The sequence below is a fragment of the Mastacembelus armatus genome, chromosome 16, assembly GCF_900324485.2.
Source record: "Mastacembelus armatus chromosome 16, fMasArm1.2, whole genome shotgun sequence".
NCBI lineage: Eukaryota > Metazoa > Chordata > Actinopteri > Synbranchiformes > Mastacembelidae > Mastacembelus > Mastacembelus armatus.
This window is the reverse complement of record NC_046648.1, coordinates 23,032,153-23,052,736: the sequence shown is the minus strand read 5'-3', so window position 1 is coordinate 23,052,736 and position 20,584 is coordinate 23,032,153. Positions and strand designations below refer to the sequence as shown.

The 20,584-nt window shown below is 41.3% G+C and overlaps 3 protein-coding genes and 1 long non-coding RNA gene across 8 annotated transcripts in view; 3 read left to right on the top strand and 1 right to left on the bottom strand.

Moving 5' to 3' along the window:
* Positions 1-390: 390 nt before the first annotated feature.
* On the top strand, positions 391-6,429 carry ankmy2a (ankyrin repeat and MYND domain containing 2a). Its single transcript, XM_026317879.1, has 10 exons — positions 391-579; positions 1,041-1,105; positions 2,300-2,438; positions 2,554-2,652; positions 2,906-3,066; positions 3,836-4,050; positions 4,199-4,334; positions 4,566-4,694; positions 4,915-5,044; positions 5,378-6,429. The coding sequence occupies exons 1-10, from the start codon at positions 513-515 to the stop codon at positions 5,509-5,511; spliced, it is 1,275 nt and encodes a 424-aa protein (XP_026173664.1). The 5' UTR covers positions 391-512; the 3' UTR covers positions 5,512-6,429.
* A 962-nt stretch (positions 6,430-7,391) lies between these two features.
* On the bottom strand, positions 7,392-8,160 carry LOC113136097 (uncharacterized). Its single transcript, XR_003296229.1, has 3 exons — positions 8,091-8,160; positions 7,935-8,016; positions 7,392-7,454 (listed from the first exon to the last, which is right to left on the bottom strand). It is a non-coding gene; the product is annotated as an uncharacterized LOC113136097 (long non-coding RNA).
* A 4,726-nt stretch (positions 8,161-12,886) lies between these two features.
* Positions 12,887-15,773, top strand: sostdc1a (sclerostin domain containing 1a). The gene is made up of 2 exons (XM_026317336.1): positions 12,887-13,167; positions 14,427-15,773. The coding sequence occupies exons 1-2, from the start codon at positions 12,963-12,965 to the stop codon at positions 14,870-14,872; spliced, it is 651 nt and encodes a 216-aa protein (XP_026173121.1). The 5' UTR covers positions 12,887-12,962; the 3' UTR covers positions 14,873-15,773.
* Positions 15,774-16,420: 647 nt separating this feature from the next.
* crppa (CDP-L-ribitol pyrophosphorylase A) overlaps positions 16,421-20,584 on the top strand; it is a 65,700-nt gene continuing 61,536 nt past the window's right edge. For 4 of the 5 annotated variants that reach the window (XM_026316755.1, XM_026316756.1, XM_026316754.1 and 1 more), the window contains exons 1-2: positions 16,421-16,795; positions 18,223-18,511. In XM_026316755.1, coding sequence (XP_026172540.1) covers positions 16,566-16,795; positions 18,223-18,511 — 519 coding nt within the window. In that variant the 5' untranslated portion in view covers positions 16,421-16,565. Of the gene's footprint in view, positions 16,796-17,469; positions 17,525-18,222; positions 18,512-20,584 lie in introns of all 5 variants that reach the window. The other variant, XM_026316757.1, reaches the window with a different exon arrangement.

The window sequence follows — 20,584 nt, the reverse complement described above, 5'->3', positions numbered from 1 at the left end:
AAAAAAGTATAGAAAGTGAATCGTTTTATTGTGTCACGCAGAAAAATAAAGTTTATTCATGTGAACATGAACAGGAATAAGAAAAGGCATGTGTCCCTGACATGAAGAAGTCCATGTGGTCCTGAAGGGGCTCCATAAACCTGAATGAACTTTCTAGACGGCCATGGAACACAGTATCTCGTTGAAGAGGGGTTAGGTTTGAAAACCAATTGCGATTAGGTAAATATAAAAGTTCCACTGTTATTAAATAATTATATTATTATTGCATTTATTGATATCGTTTGCTTTATTATTTGGAGAAACTGCTAGAGTTGCTGGATGAAACATTGAAGTGTTTTCTGACTGTAACCTACGAACACCCCTGCTGATAGTTGTGAGTGGTATGTTCCAAATGACAGCAGCGCTAGCTTCATGTCAGGGCATCGGCAGAACTACGGGACGCGCTGTTTTAGTTCAGCCTTTGGATCATTTTTGTGCATTCATAGTTTAGTTATTGAGCAGTAATTGCCGACATGTCTGCTCCTAAGAAGGGAGACTTGACTTCCAGCGAAAAGGAGCTGTTTGAGGTCATTACTGCAGGTAAACCTCTGCGGCTAACGCTAATCTGCGAGGAACCCATATGAGCTTTAGCTCCGGTTAGCTTCTGTTGTTGTTTGCACTGTAAACAAATAACACAAATAATGTCAGTTTAACGGGGTTTCTGCTCCGTTACTGCCTTGGGATAGAAGTTAGCTTGCTCGTAGGGGTTGGTAGAACCTGACGTTTGCTAACTGCTAATGATCTGAGTAACTTAGCTTAACATTGGTGTCTTCAAATCCCAACCTCAGGGATTTCATCTTGTTAATCAATATTAATCAATATCAGTATTAATTTCTAATCTAATGTCTCTCCATAAAAGACTGATGAGAGTATGTTTCATGTAACAGGTGCATTAAAACACATCAGTTCATTTCAAAATCTTTTAATACCAATAAAAAAGGGTGGGTTTGCTTCCGTATTTACTATTTAGTGCAGAATGAAACTGTATTTTGTGATTTTAGGAAACGTTCAAGAAGCCTCAAGGCTCCTGGGCTGCAAGGATGTTCGAGTCAACTGTTTGGATGAGGTAACAGAGCATCTCTCAGCTTTTATGTCTCTTAACTCACATGAAATAACCTGTTGCTCAAATTAAAAAAGCAGTCAGGTCATTTTTCTAGCCTGGCTGTGTTTATAAGATAAATGCTTACATTCTGCCAGTTTCCAAAAAAATATTTATCTTGCTGAAATCAGTTTGAAAAAACTGGACTTTAGTATATCACAAAATCTCATTAATTCATCTGTATTGTTATTTTATTTGTTGCATACATAACTGCAAATGGTATATTGATATTTTTTCTTTGATCATTGGTTTTATAAATCAGTTTGTTTTAGAGAAAACACACCGAGGGCTCTTATTCTGTTTAGTGACATGTGCAGGACAACAGGGCTTATGAGAGACCTCGGTGAAGGAGTTTGAAGGACGTCCTTCATGTCTTTCTTTTTTCTTTTTTGTCCACCTGTCAAAATCAGGTGTTTGCAAAGAAAGTTCTGTGACATAATTGAGGCTGCTGGAAGCTTTTCAGTACCTCAGTAGCTTCAGGACATCTTTCTATCTTTGCATAAGAAGAGAAACATACCAGGGGAGCGATTAACATCATATCTCTTTATGAACATATAGGACCTACTGTTTAAATTTACAGGAGAGAGAATGAGCAAATTTCAGAAACAACAGCTGAAAAGTAGTTGTGGCATACTGTAAGGTGAAGCATGCGGCTCATCAACTTAATTTGAAACTTTACAACTCGTTTAAAATTATGTCTAAAAAGTATGGAAAGAAAAAAGGCAAACTGAAAAATAATGAGGAAACTGAGTTAATACAGAAAATAGAAGAACATTTTAAAATTTTCAATTGATTGACTTAAAATTAATAAGCAAGTGTTTTTCAGCATCAATGCCAGTCATTCTCTGTTTTCTATGTGTATTAAATGTAATCAGAAACTAATGATCTGTGTTTTTGATCAGACAGATCTGGACATTTGAAGACACTACCTCAAAATAATTGGTGCAGTTCTATTTTGCAAAGTGTTTATTAAGACCAAAGGAGTGCTGTCTGCAGTATATTGTAACAGTTTTGTGTTTGTAGCTTTAGTAAAGACTTTGTCATGAATAAATTGTTTATTATAGTATATTGTATTATAGTATCTGAGTTTCTGCTTGTGTACAGATGAAATGGTCCATGTAAAGTGCACAGTTGGTGTCAGCTTCTTTGTATTCCCCACAGTATGGGATGACGCCTCTCATGCACGCTGCTTACAAAGGAAAGGCAGACATGTGCAAGCTGCTGCTGCAGCACGGAGCGGATGTCAACTGCAACGAACATGAGCACGGATACACAGCACTGATGTTTGCTGGCCTGTCAGGTACGCTGTTCATGTAGCAGGTGAAAGATGTTAGAGTGTAACATCACTCCAACATAACCGGAAGTCCTTCTCTGCTTTTTTGTATTTGTTGTGATTGTTCTTTATGTGGCTGCAGGAAAGACTGACATCACGTGGATGATGTTGGACGCTGGGGCGGAAACAGATGTGGTCAACTCTGTTGGAAGGACGGCTGCACAAATGGCCGCCTTTGTAGGTACGTCTGGTTGTGGCTTGTGCTCAATACTGTGAAAGTCAGAATTATTAAATTGATGCTTTCGCTTGTGTAAATGTAAGTATATTACAACGTATATTGGCTTTTGCTTGGATCCATCTCTTCCTAAGTTGGATTTTACACACAAACTCCTATTTAACTGTCTACTATTACAGTTAAACAACATGTAACGTGCTTGTGATACTTTATTATATTCATGTTGAGAAATAAACCACCTCCTCTTTTCTCCCCTCAGGGCAGCATGACTGTGTCACAGTGATCAACAACTTCTTCTCTCGTGCCAGACTGGATTACTACACAAAGCCCCAGGGTTTGGAGAAGGAACCCAAGCTGCCACCCAAACTGGCCGGACCCCTGCACAAGATCATCATGAGCACCAACCTGAATCCTGTCAATGTAGGACACCACCTGTGTAGGGGAGGTTGATATCAAAGAGGCAGTAATATAGTAAATAAACCAAGTGTTCAGAGTCTGGCTCTCCATTGTCCAACCGTAATGTCTCTTTCTACATTTATTCTTTCCACCTCCTTTCTCTGGGTAATAGTTATAGTATAGAGATGTTTATCGTCTTTGTGAGTGGGTCTTAATCCAAACACAGCAGCGGCCAATTTCTCTGATTGTATTCCTTCATGGAGTGAGGAGGAACGTAATCAGCTGCTGTAGTGATTGGTGGGGCGGAAAACCAGCATGCTTTATTATACACAACAGATGAGAATGAGACTTCATGTGTGTCAAGAATACACTATGGCAGCAGTCATTACAGACTGTTGTGGCTAAACCTTGCTTCCTTTGCTTACACTGATTCTGTCTGTTTAAATCTGATATTTTGACATGACAGAAGAGGCACATTAAGTCCTGTGTCTACTGGACTGTAGACATTCTTTCAAAAATGTCTTCATTGATTAATTGAAAAAACTGCAGGTAAAATTTAAAAGCCTTTAGTATATTTGCTTCACCTTTTTTTCACGCTGGACGTGTGAATGGGCACCTAACAACAAATAAAGGAAAATAATAATTGTTCCAGTTACCATGTAAATCTATTGAAGGATCAGTGGAAACGGTAGATGGAAAAGCAGTACAGTTGTATGACCACAAACACACCTCACAAGTGATGTTTTGTTTTTTTCAAACTACATTTATTTATAACAAATTTCTTGTTTTTCAGCTGGTGATGTTGGTGAAGGAGAACCCCCTGTTGGCAGAGGTGGAGGCTCTGGATAAATGCCGCAGGGTGATGGAGCTCATATGTGAGAAGTGCATCAAGCAGCAGGACATGAATGAAGTGCTGGCCATGAAGATGCACTACATCAGCTGCGTGTTGGGAAAGTGCGCCTCCTTCCTTAAGGACCGTGAAGACAAGCTGGACGGCCTCATGAAGAGGTCAGGCTGTGTGTGATGTTGAAGAATATCATAATCAATTCATTTTAAATTCTGAACAGGTGTAGATACAAAGGATTTGTCATTGTAGCCAGGTTCACACTTGTAAAGTGATTTCCAATATTTGGTCTCCCTGATCCCCCCCCTGCAGTTTGTTGAAGGGCCGGGACAGTGATGGTTTCCCTGTGTATCAGGAGAAGTTTATTAGAGAGTGCATTCGCAAGTTCCCTTACTGTGACGCGACTCTGCTGCAGCAGCTGGTGCGGAGCGTTGCTCCTGTGGAGATTGTGAGTTTTGATGAATGACTGAAAGCTGTGCTGAGATGAATAAACATAGCTGTGTGTTTAAATCCTGCATTTCCCCTTCACGTCACAGCAGATCTGTAATTTAAGGCTCTTTAGTTAAGATTTTGTGAATCATTCTCTGTTGTTGGCATATTGGCATAAGTGCTTCATCTACCTGTAACATTTGTATTTTAATGTTTTGGTGTGGTCACCTGTCTCTTCCCTTCCTTGTAGGGTAATGACCCCACAGCTCTGTCCGTGCTGACTCAGGCCATCACAGGTCAGGTCGGCTTCATGGATGCAGAGTTTTGTACCTCCTGTGGAGAGAAAGGAGCCGGGAAAAGATGTTCCATCTGTAAAATGGTGAATGCCAGAACTACAACAATGTATCAGTTTACACGTAGAACGATGGAGTCATGGCTCCACTGTTTTCTGTCTCTTTTAAAAACCTGAAGATTTAACAGAACCACTAAGATATTAACAAAAATGTGTTAATCACTGCATGTTTACGTATTCACCAACATAAAATTTACTTTTGTAGAAAGCCTTCTCAAAAGTGAGCTTGTCTGTAATTTTCCACCAGGTGATTTACTGCAACCAAACCTGCCAGAAGATGCACTGGTTCACCCACAAAAAAAACTGTAAGAAGCTGCAGGAGCAGAGAGAGAAGCAAGAGGCAGAATCAGCCAAACTGAGAATGCAGCAGAGCAAAGGTGCTTCAGTCGTCACACACAAGCAGATTACAGTTCAAAACATGTCACATGATGAGAGCACAGAAAATCAAGCAGCGTTTTATATAATATTTCATAGAAAGTATACTTTACACTCAAACTCACTGCATCCCCAGAGACTGATTTGTTGAGGTGTCCCAAGTAAAAGAAATGTTTAATGTCAAGCTTCTTTGCATAAATTCATTTCTTGTCCATGTTGCACCTACAGATTGTAAAACTAACATGACAGAGATGGTAGACCACAACCTCAAGCAGCTTGTTGCAGGATAAAAGCATAGCCAGACTTACACTAACACTGTTGTGTTTGTGTTGCAGAGGAGAGTAAAGCAGTGCAGGAGGCCACAGACTCCATGCAGGAGCTCTCAGTGGAGACCAGCAGTGAGGTTGCTGCCTCAGACGCTGCGGCAGAAACCTCAAACCCCACATCCACCTCAGCTGCTGACAACTGAGGGACATCTGACCGTCTACGTCAGAAACCACGTTCTGCAAACACATCCGTACACCACAGACAGAGTAAAGTGACAGTTAGACTGAAAACCAGACAAAGACTGGCTCAGCAGGAGAGAAGAACCATATTTATTATTAACCTGACAACTGTCACAAAGGCAGGGACACACTAAAGCGTCAGAGGATGGTTTGTGCCACAGTGGACATTGTTTTGTCATGTTTATATGTTAACTCTTCAGATGATATTGTCATATGTGAATGTAAAACTTTCATAGGCTGGTGTGTTTTTTGGTAGATGTCACTTGGAGGAATTGTGGGATAAATCTGAAGAGCTAATGGCTCAGATCAGTGTTGGAACATGATTCTGCCTTAAAATCTGTAGCAACCTGTGCAGGAATGAAGTGAGTGTGTAGCCAGTTGGAGCTGTTTGTTTGTAATATGCTTGATTTGTAACTGGGAGGGTTTTGTGCTCTGCTGACCTCGTGTCAGATTGTGAGTGGATAGCACAGCTGCACAATATTAACCAAAAATGTATATTTTAAACTATGAACAGCAAAACACTGACTTTATTTTGAGTGTATTGGAAAGATGATGTTAATGCTCATGGAGCCGTCCTTTATCTATTACTTATCCTGTTGAGGGTTGCAGGGGACTGGAGCCAATCCCAGTTAACAGTGGGTACACCCTGGACAGACTACAACATCCAGGAAGCAGCATTATTTACAGATCAGGCATCAGCACAGAATCAGTGTGTCCAGGTAAAGGTACTTTTGCAAATGATTAGTGCTGTAGTTTTGATATTCTCTCATTTATTGTGCAGCCTAAATGGACAAAGAAAGTCTATGTCCTTATCGCTGATGACGTCCAGTATGTCACAGAACTTAACCCTAATCACGTGAAATAAAGACCAGCTTCATTGAGTTTTGAACATTTTTATATTTTATCATTAGACTTTTCATACATCCATCTACATATCCCAAAGGTTTACTGTCATTATTCTGAACATGTAACGGAGGCGAGAACATTTTGTTCTTTAAAAGCACAGTTCAATACATTTTTCATACTTATAGTTTCAGTTTAATGTGCCAAGGTGAATGGATTTACAGCTGTTATGGTGCATAATTTAATACTATTAATGGATCAAATGGCTGTGTAATGTGAAAGGTTTCATTGAACAGAGCCTTGGCTCAACGTTTGTCCCCCTTCACCTCACTGTTCTCGATTTACAGCCACAGCTTCACTGTTTCCATTCAGTGTTGTTGCTGTCATTGCTGCTGTAGTGGGCAGATTGTTGGCATTTGAAAAACTTCAAAGCAAGGTCTAATTTCAGTATGAACATCCTGGTTTCTCCAGATATCTCAGACATGTTGCTGTGTCTGATTTCTGATAAACAATTTGAAAATAGTTTCTGCCTGTGGATTATAGTTTACATCTGCCAAAGGCCATGGACTGCAGGACACGATGATGGTCTTGGCTGTAGATCTGTAAGGACTTCCTCCTCTCTGCTGGCTTCACTTCTGACAGCACAGCAACAGACACCATGCTGCTCACAAATCTGAGCACAAATTTTAATGACAAAAGCCAAAAAGAGGGAAGCTGTGACGGCTCCGAAAGTCCAACTTACCTTGTCTATCCAACACCTGGATAGAAGGCAAGCAGTGGATCACATGTTGGCGATACCCAGGTTCATGGGACATGGGATTGAGGAAAAAAGCTGCAAAGAAGCCTTCATTAGGAAGGAACGCTTACAGGTTATACAGTCACATGTCCCCAGCTGCAGGTTCTTTATTACAGGTATGTAGGTGTGTCCTGGCTGGTTTTCATCACTCACTGGCAGTTTGGAGCTGCTGCATCCTCCTGAGTTCGAGCATCGTTTCCTCCAGCCCTCTGATCTGGTTGTTGTGGAGAAGAAGAAGTCGAAGGCAGGTCAGATGTCTTAGGGCCCCTGTACAAGAGACCAGGGGGGACAAATTCTGACATGGATCCCTGTTATTTTCATCTCAAGCTTTATTTATCCCACACATATGATTTTCTGATTGATTACTGTTATTCCACAAAAAGGAAAGAATATTGAAAAGCCTAAAGTGTTGACAGATATTAGTGATGAAAATCTTGTCCCTTTGGACCCACTGACAGTTCGTCAAATGTAACTACATTTTACTGGTAATATTTCTGTAGTTTTATAACAGCAAGACTTTGACTACACTGTTCTTGCATTTGAGCAGCTATTTGACCAGCCATAAAATATATGAATCACCCTAAAAGTACATTCAACACAGAACAAAGTCTGAACAGGAAGCTGGCAAAGCTTTTCAACTATTTTAAGTTTCTTTCCAAGGTTACTTTCTAATCAAACAAGACATGAACATTATATTTATTGCATTTTCACATCATTTTCACATTTAGAGGAGAAATACAGCTTCACCTGTAACAGACTTGATGTTGTTATTGTGAAGGTAAAGTTCTGTCAAGCAGCAGTTTAGAGAACAACAGCTGAGCTCTCTGATCTGAAAGAACCAGAATAGAAATAAATGAGTTTTCCACCTGTTGTTCGAAGTACCTCCAACTTTACAGACACTACCTTGTTGTCATTAAGCCACAGTTTCCTTAGAAAGCGAAATCTTGATAATTCAGGGACACTGATGAGTTTTCTGTTCAGAAAAAAAAGATATTATCTCTGTTTAAAAAGGCTCTTATTTTGTAGTTACAGATACATTTGTTTTAATTCGCACCCTCAACATTTTGTCTTACTTTGCAGAGTAGCTTAGTTGGGAAACATCAGCATCTCGTCTTATTCCACGCTCCCGAAGAAGGTCCTTTAAATCCTGTATTTAGAACAGAGAAGAAGAGAAAATGCTATTGAAAAGTACTAAAAGAGTTTTCGAAGTGTTAGTGTTGGAGATGAAGCTGCACCTTGGCCACCTCCATTGTCACCTGTGGATTTCCAAATTAGACACTGTTGCCAGGAAACGACTGTTGTGTTTGAAATCACAACAAACACAATTCTTCTTCTCTTTGTGTTTATAAAAGCATATTTTCTGCTGCTTTTCCTCTCATGCATGGGTAATGGAAACTTTGGTAAGTGGGGGGCAGAGGGGCTTGAACATTTATCCAGCAGAGGGCCACATTTCACCAGAATTCACTGGGAAACAGGCTGAACTCAGTGTGGTTTTTCCTGGGTGGTGGTTTATACGTACTGTGGCTCCTAACTTTTGAGTTCCACAGCCTTTCATTTTTTAATCCAACCAAGCAGCTCATTTCACAGATACACAATTTCAACCCAAAATCAGAGTCAGATATCGGTAAAAGCAGTGGGTGCGATGGCTTGGATTTCCACCCACCCAGTGAGACCTCCAACTTGTAATTGAGTGTTTCTACATTGTGGTTGTTGTACATTTATATAAGTAAAAACTCTGGCACACAGTTTCCACCCGTCGTGACACCTGAACCACTTCTTTTAGCTGATGAAGACCAAGAGATTGGAACAGAATGAAAATGCTGATAACTGGATTTTAAATTGAGATTATTTTGTCGCAAACATGTCCACCAGTTCTCTGTCTGTGTGTGTGTGTGTGCAACCTGTTAATAAGTTAAAGCACCTGAAAGCACCATGAGTCTGTGGGTTTTGTGACAGGACGATTAGTATCAGACATGATGCTGTCTATAAGCTGTCCTGTGTCAGGATCTGCTCCAGGATCTGCTGCCGTTCTGACCTTTGTTTCTTGGCTTTGTTCCAGGTGTTGTGCATATTTCTTGTCCCCCTCCGGTCGCCCTCGCCACCCCCCGCTGTTACTGCATGAGGGTGCTTCCTGATCATGTACACACTCTTGCCATGCCGCTTGTCAATATGCTTTTAACCCAGACACCTTTCATTTCCCATGAGGGCTGCAGGCAACAGAATTCGCTGAGCACAGACAGTCAGCTCTAGGCTTTCTGCTTCCTTACAAAGTGAGAGCACAAAGCCAGAGCACTATCATATTCACTTTTCAGCATTCGTTTACACCGCTCCCATAAGAAGCTCAGAGGGGCGTCCAAGTGTAAACAGCCTCCTGAGAAGAGCTGGCTGTGTTTTCCTTTATTTTCTCTCGGAAGTGGAGTGAATGAGAGAGGAAACAACAACAGGATCTGAGTGAAGTTTAATGACAGACTGGGTTCACCTGCTGTGCAGACTTAAAGCCAGAGCCAGGAAGGAGCAATTGCTTTTAATCAAGAACAATTTTATTATTCCTGTGTTTGAGTATTTCTATGATTCCACGTTTCTCTGGAGTTGCAGTTACTTTTACTGATACAACAATGAAAGAGAGATATTCTACTTCTCTTAATGTTTGGAGGGTGCTGTGTTTTTTAAGCCAAAATTTTAAAAAATCATAGGAGCCAAAGTGCCAAGAGCTGATTCAATATTGTTTGTCTTCTCTAACATAAGCTGCAGTCATTAGCTTGCCCAGCCAACAAGTGGGGTTGTGGGTTATGTTCACAATTAGCACTCCCACAGTTGAGTTTATCCTCACTTCCACCAAATTTTAGAGACTGGCCGGATGTTTGTTTTCCCATTCGGCCACAGAAAAGCATTACTGTGCTGCAGCACTGATGCAGGACGATGCGGCCTGGTTCTCTGCATTTCCTCCCACACGTGTATGATGAGCTGCAGGTCAGGGCTCTGTGCAGCCCAGTCTGGTTCATCCACAACAAGCTGAAAAAGATTCTACTCGTCATTTGTGCGTATGGGAACTGTCATACTTAAACAGCTATGGGACGAACACACACTGTCCCCACAACGATGGAAAAACATCACCATAAAAACACTGTACTTTAAGATTTTCCTTAATTGGACCTAAGGAGCCCAAACCATGGAAAATAGTTCCAGACCAAAAGTATACAAATGGAAGTTGACAGGTGTGTCCACATGGTTTTGTCCATATAGAGCATCATTACTTCACCCTTCTTACTTTATTTCTTTCTCTCCTTATTTATTCTCTTCTTGCCTCATTACCTCTATACTCTACATTCCTTTTCTCCATTTTCCTTATTTTTTCATTTATGTTCTTCCTTTCTTATGTCCTTCATTTCATTTTTTCCTTGGTTCATGTTCTCATTTTCCATATTTATTTTTCTTCTTCTTTTCCTTTGTTTTTCACCCTTTTGTTCTCTTTCTCATAACTTTCTTCCTGTTATTTTTTTGTCAATATTTATTTCCTTCTTTCCCAAATTATTTCTTTTGTTTCTTCTTCTTCTTCCTGACCAGAAAATAACCACAATTTCACGTATGACATTTTCGAATGACTGCAAAAGTAAACTCTGCTTTTCCTCACAATGGCTGCTCTGAGTACTTTGGAGAATGTTTGTGTATCTTTTGCCTGAACTCTTTCTGTCTTTTTAATACAGTTTTAACTTTGTGGTGTGGCTGAATCTTTTCCACCTGTGATTAAAACAATAACCTTTCACTCAGGAACAGAGAGACATGACTGCAGGCCTCCTACACTTGCCATACTGAAAAGGCAGCACAGCCCTGAAAAGTGCTCATGTGGTAATACAGCAGGCAGACAAGCGATTTCAGCGTTTCAGCTTTCATTCACATGAGCAACAATTAGTGTCTCTGCACGACGACTCTTTTCAAATCAGTAAGACAAGCCTGGATTGAATGTTCCCCACAAAAGTAATTATATCTGCCCTTGTTTTGTATGCGGACACACCAAGACTCCAGTTAGTCTGGGCACTTCAGTCATTAGGAGTGTGACTGACAGGGCCTGAGAGGTAGGCAGAGGGAGGATGGCACCGACAGACGGCCAATTACACACCGACAGTATCAGCTTTCACTCCTGAGGTGAACGTGTGTGTGAGTGAAGCAAGTCTCAGCCACAAGGTGAAACACTGCTGTCTTTAATGGTCACATGTGTTCACATGCATGGTTAATGGCCCAGCACTGCTGAGGACAGTGGTAAAAAATGAATATTGAATATTTTTTCTACTTTTCCCAACACACAGGAACACAGAACACATCAGACTTCTAGCGATTCAGCAAAACTGTTTTCCTGCTCCTGGTTTTCTGATTTGTTCCAGTTTAGCCAATGGTATAGAGAAGTAATGCTGTACAAGCATACACTCAAATTTCACATAGAAACACGTTTAAAGTTTTCTGTCTCTCTGAACTCTTTTTGTTCTTCTGTTCTCCCTGCACACACGTCCATACCCCCCCTAATGCTGCAGCAGCTCATTTGGATTTTAGTGAAGAAAAGAACCTTCTCTCATTTACTTTTCCACAGGTTTCCCCCAAAATCCAAAATTGCTAAAAACAGGAATTCAAATATTCTGGTCACAGCAGCTGCTGCCACGAAGAATTCATATGAAAACCAGGAAGAAGATGCTGCAACGTTGAAGCAGAATAAAAAACAGACTGTGTTTTCATAATGAGATAGGAAATCTAAAAAAGCCATCCAGTCAGAACAGCAGGAGTCACTAAAAGCCAAGGCAGTTTCTCTCCACACAGCATCACAACACTTTCAGACACATATATTAAGCTTTACCATCATTAAAATCGGATTTATTTTTGGAAGCTGGTGTTGAGCTGCCAACTCTGGCTGCAGATCGCAAACCTTTTTTTAATTCTGGAGGAAATAAACCGTGACTTTATTTGAACTTAATGACTACAAACACTGTTTCTGTCTCATTTAGAACAAAACTGCTGCATTTACAGAACCCTAATATAGACCAAAAACTAAGGTTGACCTGGGTCTAGTCAGAATTTCTTGGCTTTTAAAAGTTGCCTGCAGGCTACTACAACAAAGTAATGTACCAAACTACTGCTCTGATTCTTCATTCAACAAATTTAGATTAATACAGTGATAAAGATGAGTTCATCTGAAGGGTCAAATATATCTAATTCTTACCTTATTTGCCTCCTGAAACTTTATTCATTGTTCCCATGATTCAGTGTTTTGTAGTTTTTAGCCATTTTCCTAATATGTCTTAATATTAAACACAGTGTCTTGATGAAGACTGAGGGACAAAGTTCATGACTCATTGTCTTATTTTTATAAACGTCTTAACCTCTTAGTGTTTCAATAAACTAAACCAAAAACATGTGCTTTAAACCAACACGCCAAACCAGAAGTCAGTTACTCAGGCAATTAATTATCATCATCGTCCTCATCATCATCATCATCATCATCATCATCATCATCATCATCAAAGTCATCTTCAGGGACAGAGGCATCCTCTCCAGCAACCAGGATCAAATTTTAACTTTCCAAAATAAAAGTATGGGCGGGGTTCTGATACGAGCTCTGACCAATCAGAGCGTCCCGATAGAGATGCACCTGAGGAGCTGCCAAAGGGAGCCGGGCCGGCTGCATAAAACCAGCGGCACAGCGGGGACTTGCCTGCAGTTCATGCAGCACCAGTCTCCTTTTAGTTGGACTTACATCAGATTTCCACCCGCTGCACGTCTCCTTCAACAATGCACCTGAGCGCGTACGAGTCGTGGCATTGCCTGCTCCTACTTTGCCTCCTTCTGAGGAGCTGCCAGGCCTTCAAGAACGACGCCACGGAGCTCCTGTTCTCGCATGTGAGCGCACCGGTGCGGGAGGTTCAGAGCAACGTGTCCCTGAACCGCGCACGAACCGGGGGAAGAGGAGCCGGGGGCGCGGAGCCCGACAGAGCCGGTGAGTGGAGGGACGCTCCAGTGGATGCTTGGCTGTTTAATGGATTATCAGATGTGATTTTATATACAAAGTGTGTGTGGTGCTCTAGAATAAGTTTCCAGTGACATGTTTGTTCTTTCAGGTGTGCACTGCTGTAGAGTCTTTGACTTTTATAGGCAGTTGTTCCCTTTTACCTTTTTTTTTACGACTAATTTTCTGTGATCTCTATCATCCTTGAATCAGTTTGCAAATCATCTCTGCATTGACATTATATACCTGTATCACAAAACACACAGATTCTATTTGCAAAAACATACTGTTGTAGAATAGTGATAAAATAAATCCATCCATCAGCTCTTACTGTTCATCCTTCAGGGTCAGTCAGGGCTGATTCACTCTAAGATGTATGACCAATAACCTGCACATCTTTGGGCAAAAACTCATCAGGACACTAAACTTAAAATACAGTCTTGCATCATGGGCCTATTTCAGGAAGACAAGTTAAAAAACAACCAGGTATAATCCTCTCACTGAGGTTACACAGTGGCTCTGCCCCAGTCATTGTGAGTCCTGGCAGTGTGTTTCCCTGCCCGTCAACACACATCATCACACACTCAGCGTCGCTAACACACACCTGGCTGGCTGTGGTCCAGGCAAGGATGAGAGGCTCCAGCAGGCTGAGCAGCCAACTGGGTGTCACTGGACCTGAATGAAGGCTCTCTCAGCAGCAGTGAAAGAAAGGGGGGAGTAAGATGGTCTCCCCCCTGTTCATTCATCAGCACCGTCAGGTTATTGTCGCTGAGGTGTATGGAGCTGTATGAATGGACCTGGGCTTGGGTTACAGTGGTGGAGGTGAGAAAAGGGTGACAGTGTTTGTCGCCTGCAGGAAAATAATGCTGCCAGTCAAAGCTGCTGCACAGATATAATCCTGCTCTTAAATCCCTGCTACACTAAGTTTTTTTTTTTTTTTTTTACCCTGCCATAACGCCTCAACTTTTTGAAGTGGGAAGGTCAAGTTGCAAAGGGCTCATAACTGATAAGACGCACAGTGTAAAGAAAGGGCTGGACAGCAATCCACTGCTACCACATTCATCACATCTGTTAACCTTTGAATATATGATGAAAAGGGTTAGGGTTTATGTGATATGCAACTTTGTTTACTCAGTAAGTGCTAAAAATGGGAACAGATTCATTATGACAAATAAACAATTTCTTGATTCATCTTCTCGGTACCTTTGTGTTTTTGACTATTAGTCAAAATATGTTTTTCCGTTCCACAGAACGAAGCCAGATTGGATGCAGAGAGCTAAGATCCACTAAGTACATCTCAGATGGCCACTGTACCAGCATCAACCCCATCAAGGAGTTGGTCTGTGCTGGTGAGTGTCTCCCAGCTCAGATGCTCCATAACTGGATTGGCGGCCCCTATGGCAGGAAGTTCTGGGGTCGCCGGAGCAGCAACCAAGAATGGCGGTGTGTGAACGACAAGACCCGCACCCAGCGCATCCAGCTGCAGTGCCAGGACGGCAGCACGCGAACCTACAAAATCACTGTGGTCACTTCCTGCAAGTGCAAGAGGTACTCGAGACAGCACAACGAATCGGGCAACAAATTCGAGGAGCCGGGTCTGTCGCCTCCACAGCTACTGCACAAACACAAGTCCAAGAGCAAGAGGAGGCTGGGGAAGAACCGGCTGAGGGAGAACTGGCACGAGACCGAACCCTAAGAGCTGGACAGACAGACTGAGTCTGAAAACCTAGAGAAGTTTTTTCTCTGAAACATTGAGACGCAACATCCAGAGCTTGTGGATTATCTCTGTGTGACTGGGACCTGATTTAAGTGAAGCTGGTTCCTCACTATGATGGAGAGCTCAAATGAGCACGCTAAGGACTTTTTTTGACATTTTAATCCATGTGGTTAAAGATAATGTGAACAGGACTGAGGTGTGTAGTCTGCAGTAATTTCTGGAGCTCTGGGGCCAAGCCACGCTGTCCCAGAGCTACATGCATGTGCTCCTATATATCTTTTATATGCAGTTGGTGATCTGTATTCATCTGTTTAGGTAACACCACCAGTAAACAATACTAAACATCTCAAAAAATGTTGTGTAAATACTTGTACATATATAATATTTGTACTTGCTTTCTGAAATATTGTCATTTGTATAAAATTTTACTATGTAAGATTTATTTGTAATATATTTTTTGTGGCAACATATAAGAAGTTTTGCTTAAGTGGTGAAGTCTGAAGAAACTATGTCATTATTGTGGTAACTTCATATTAAATAAATATCACCTTTTTCACGTGTTGTTGTCAGTAGAGACATTAGCAGGTATGACAGTGTTTCACCTGCAGTGTGGGAACTTGCATCTGCAGATGTTTTTCCAAAGATGCATCAGGCTGGAACAAAACATATCAAATTTACCTTTAAAAGTAAAGTTCAAAATGAAACACAACATTAATGAAATTGATTAAAACATAATTCAGTGTAAAATTATTTTGAGTCCAAAATGTTTTTATTGAATCCACTGCTGCAGTCATTGTATATATTATGATTTCATTGACTGGTTCCACTTTTATTGATGTTTTCAATGTAACAGATGTTCTCTGGAACTGACTTCTGTTTAAATGGCAGCCAAAATGGCACAGAAAGATTATATTTCCATTAAAGAAAAATGCAATCTGAGTAACTGCTGCTTTACTTATGTGTTTCAAAAGCCAATGTTTAATTTTTTGATTAAAAAAGAAAAGAAAAAAATCAAGTTCTTGATATTAGATGCCATTTTTTTTGGAACTTTCAATCCTATCTAACTTCCCTTATTAGTAAGTGGACTACTGATTTTACTGAGTTTAGATTCTTCAGCAACATATACTTCCAAGACTTCCAAGGTCAAGAAAAGACTTTCATGCTGAATTATACAATTCACTACACTACATTTACCTGACAGTTAACAACTTTGCAAATTAAGATTTTACTCCCAAAACAAAGGAAAGTTGAATGTAATGTGCCACTAAAACCACCCAACCTTACAATAACACTGGTTTTCATAAAGAACAGTTTAGTGCCTGTTTATTGAAATTAAATTTACTCTGCAGATTTAAGTATTTCAGTTGTGACAATATTTAAAATATTTATTGCTTTCCCCATAAAAACTGAAAACTATTTAGTTACGGTAGTTAGTTAGTATAGACTAACAAACACACTACAGTAATTTCATTTAAAAAAGCAACCAAGGGGCTTTATTTTGAAAGTGTCACCGGATGTATGGTGTTTAGCTAGTCTTTTTATTTGACCGTTTCTTCAATTTTCACGCTGGTTGTCGCCGTTTCCTGTCCGTTACCGGCGGATGGACGGTCTGTTGGGGATCGACCTGCCGTGACCCCCCATCCATGAACCGACGGAGACAGTTCCTATAAACATGGAGCGCGGTAACTGTGACTCGGACAGGGCCGCTCATCCCGGGGTTTTCCTAAGCCGAGGGTCCGGGAAGAGCGACCCCCAGCCGGCGGGACGCAGCTTGGACTTCCCGGTGTCTGTGGTTCTTCCAGCTGGCGGCACCGGAGAGAGAACCGGACTGCAGACACCGAAACAGTTCTGCTCGTTTCTGGGCAGACCTCTTATAAGCTACACCATCCAGGCTTTCGAGAGGTAGGAAAAAGATGGAGCTGGGGAAAGTGAGATGTTTTAATTGCTGTTTCTCCAGGTAACAGGTAAGTTAGAGAGAAACAGCCGGTCAGGACTTCCTCTAACGGCAGGTGTGTGTCTGTGCATTTAGCATCTACATTTACTGACTGCTTGTTATTGCTGTGCACATAGACGCCAAATAAGCTCAGAGTCCATTATCCAAATAAAACGATCATTATTCAACAAACAGGGTCCTGGTCCAGGTCCGTTCCCCCAAATGTAAATACACAACCTCCTCCACCTGCAGGGCTCTAACCAGGCAGATGTGTTCCTGATGTTGTTTTTAGTATGATGTTTGCTAAATATACACAGCTCTTAGTTTACTAGTTTGTTTGCCAGAGTATTTATTGTTTATTTACGCCCAAAGCAGTAGGCAGTCCTGCAACACAGCTCATTTTCATGGTGAGGATTTAATGTTCAGTTTATTTGTTGGTGCAGCTTTTGGGCTCATTTTGGAGATTGTGTGTTTGTGCTGTGGCTGAAATGGATTGTGTAGGATGGATTAAATAGGATGAACACAGGACTGTCTTAATTTGATCCAGAGAACCTAAGGATATTGATGGACACAACCATAAACCTGAATCTAGCAGAAGTGAATAATATTTACATTTCCTTAATTTGGAATTTTCTTTCCTCAGGGCCTACCTGCCTACCTGGCCACGCCCACTCACACCTGAGACCAGCTGATTGATTGTATGTAGCTACAGCTCAGCTGACGTGGCTTCTCTCTCTTCTTGTGGTGTCCAGAGCTTGATAGACTGACTCTCATGACTAACTTTGTGTTTCTTGACGGGGGGTGGGTGATTTTGTTTGTTATTTTGGCCTTGGACACCCTGAAACCTATTGCACCTTTTTCTTTAGATTTTCTTGAACTTGCTTGATGGACTAGACTGTCAGTCTTTGTGAATAAAGGTAGATCTTTCTACGTATTTGAACTTTTATGTGCCTTTGATTAGTTTATATCCATAACTGCTCTGTTTATTTTGTAGGTCTGTTATGTTAGGCTTCTCAGCTTCTCTAGACATAGCAGGGGTGTAACAGTATTCCACATTTGTGTCATATTTTAGTGTGACTAAAGGATTAGTTTGTCTCTTCCACCATTGGAGGACATACAGTGACATTTTAGGCTCCAAACTGCCCTTTATGACAACAATCCAGCAAGAACAAATGGTGTTAAGAATCAGATGAGACTCTTCTTAGCTGGTGGACAGTGTTTAGGAGAGCGGGGGGCTTCGTGCCGGTGTGGCCTTGTGTTGGCAGAGGAAAGTGGTTGGCCAGACGGTGATTAGCAGCAGCCTAAAGTTCTAAATGTTTTGTGATGCCTTCCCCTTTCTGTCTGAATGCTCAACTTACAAATCGGAAGTTAACGAGTGGCCGCTGTGCTCTTGCAGGGTGTCATGGATCCAGAGCATTGTGGTTGCTGTTGCAAAGGAAAACATGGACCTGATGACAGACATCATCCAGCGTTTCCAGCACAGGAAGGTTCGAGCGGTGCCAGGTGGCTCAACTCGTCACAGGTCGATATGCAGCGGAGTCCTGGCTCTGCGTGAGAAGGAGCAGGAGGGGAAGGAGAGGCTTGCATTAGACCGACCCAAGGTGGTCATCATCCATGATGCTGTGCGTCCTTTTGTGGAAGAGGACTTCCTGTACAAGATAGCAATGGCTGCTAAGGAGCAAGGGGTAAGTAAAGCTCCTAGTTATTTGGTGGTTAGAAACTTTCTGCCTTTTATGTCTTTCTGTCTTTTCACAGAAAGTCCTTCAACACATGACATCTGCTGCTTTTTCTCATCAACGTTAAGGTTTTTTTGTTACGCTGTTCCTTTCTTTGTTCAGTGATTGTTAGTTATTCAACAGAAACTTAATCAACAACTTGTTTCATTCATCTTGTGCACCATTTGTCACGAACAAAATGCAATACTTGTGTTTGTCTTACGTAGGACTGTGTTTTCCACTCTGTTGATCGACTAATAAATTGACTGACCTCGGCAGCTCTACTTTTATATAACGTATCAAGCAAAACAGACTTGAAAGTGTGACCTTAGGCTCTGTGAGACTGCAATGGACGATTCACTCTTTGCTAATGTTCTGAGGCAACGCAGTGGAATAATTTAGGAAATAATTGGCAGATTAAGCAAAAAAATTAAAATAATTGTTAGTGGCAGAACTACACAAGATATAAAATTGCAGTTAACCCTGGGCAGATGTCATAACTTGGAAAATGAAATGATCAAAGTTATCTCCAAAGTTCCCATAAGTGACTAGAGGATTTCCTGGAGGTGAGCAGTTCGGAGTAAAACCGTAATGCTTCTGCAAGGAAACAGCCCTAAAATGCCAGTTTTTTCTCATGCTTGAAAATCATGGTACAGCTGATTAAATCTCAACTGATGGTTGTTAATTCATTTCTCCATGTGGTTCTAGCTGTAAACCAGAGAACATGACTTACAGCGCAAGTGTAAACAAATCCATCACTCTCGGATGTAGTTGCAGCAGCTGGAGTCAAACGTTTCACCTGGTGGGAGAACATGTGACTTCAGTTTGTGCACTCAGTGGATCTATCATTTCTCCCCATGCAGCTTGAACATAAACAAACCAAGCACTGACATACAACAAAGTCAAGTTTCCTGACCAAGGAAAACACACAGGTTTTATGATTGCACCTAAAATATGCCCCCTCGCGCAGAAGGTTTCTCCATCTTTTCATAAAGTGTTTATCAGACTGACGGGTCCATCGCTCCTGCTGGTCGTGTTTATTTTCACCAGTGAGACGTAGAAAACCTTTGGGCCCAGGGCACACGAGCTCTGATGAAGAAACTTGCAGGTTAGTTTTGTAATGATTCATGTCACAAACTGAGAAAAGACTTTGTTAAATGCAGGTCACACAGGTTGTGAAACGAGCAAGAGCTGTATGACATTTATGGTGTGTGTGTGAGTGTGTGTCTGGTCTGGGATGAACGTTCACAGCAGGCGGTCTGGTCTTCATTATCTTGCCAGTATCCCCGCTCATGACAGAAAGCCTTTCTGCTTGCAAAAGCAGCAGATTAATTTAGATTTTTACAGCATGTGTAACACTCAGAACACATGTTTGCTTTCCTTTCATTTGTGTGGAGTTTCTCCCGCACACGCTTACTGACTGTCTACTCCTGGAAACTGTCTTCAATTATGCTGCAGTGAGATGAAAATATTAGCTGACGAATGTTGATTATTTTACATTTCCACAGGAGGAAGTACAAGCAGCATGTGCTGCAGCTGGCTGCTGACTCAAAGCACCAACAGGGGAATGTTCTTTGAAATGCAGATATGGCTCAAGAGTTATCAAGATTATTGAAGAAAAAACTTTAACTCATTGTAAATGCAACTTTTTTTTTTAAAATGGATTTCAATGCCATCTCATGGTCTTCATTAGTAGCTCACGATCTCTGACTCACAAAAGCCAAAAAATAATACACATTATTTTCCTTGTTTCCACCTCCAGTGGTCAGTCAAGTGAGAAGAAGTGCTGTCACTGAGCATGTAACATTACTGGTTTTGGTCTCAGGATATGTTCAGGTCTTTGTTGTGTCGATAAGCAGCATCTCTGTGTGTGACAGATGGACTTCAGCAGCTCCAGTTTTTCTGATTTGCCTCAGTAACTGCCCCTTTCTGTTCCTCTCTCTGTGCTCTGTGTGTATTTATGCATACAGTTCATGATAACTGCAAAACTTTTGTTGACCTGATGCATTTTAAAATCATTTTGACGTACCTTCACTTCCTTTT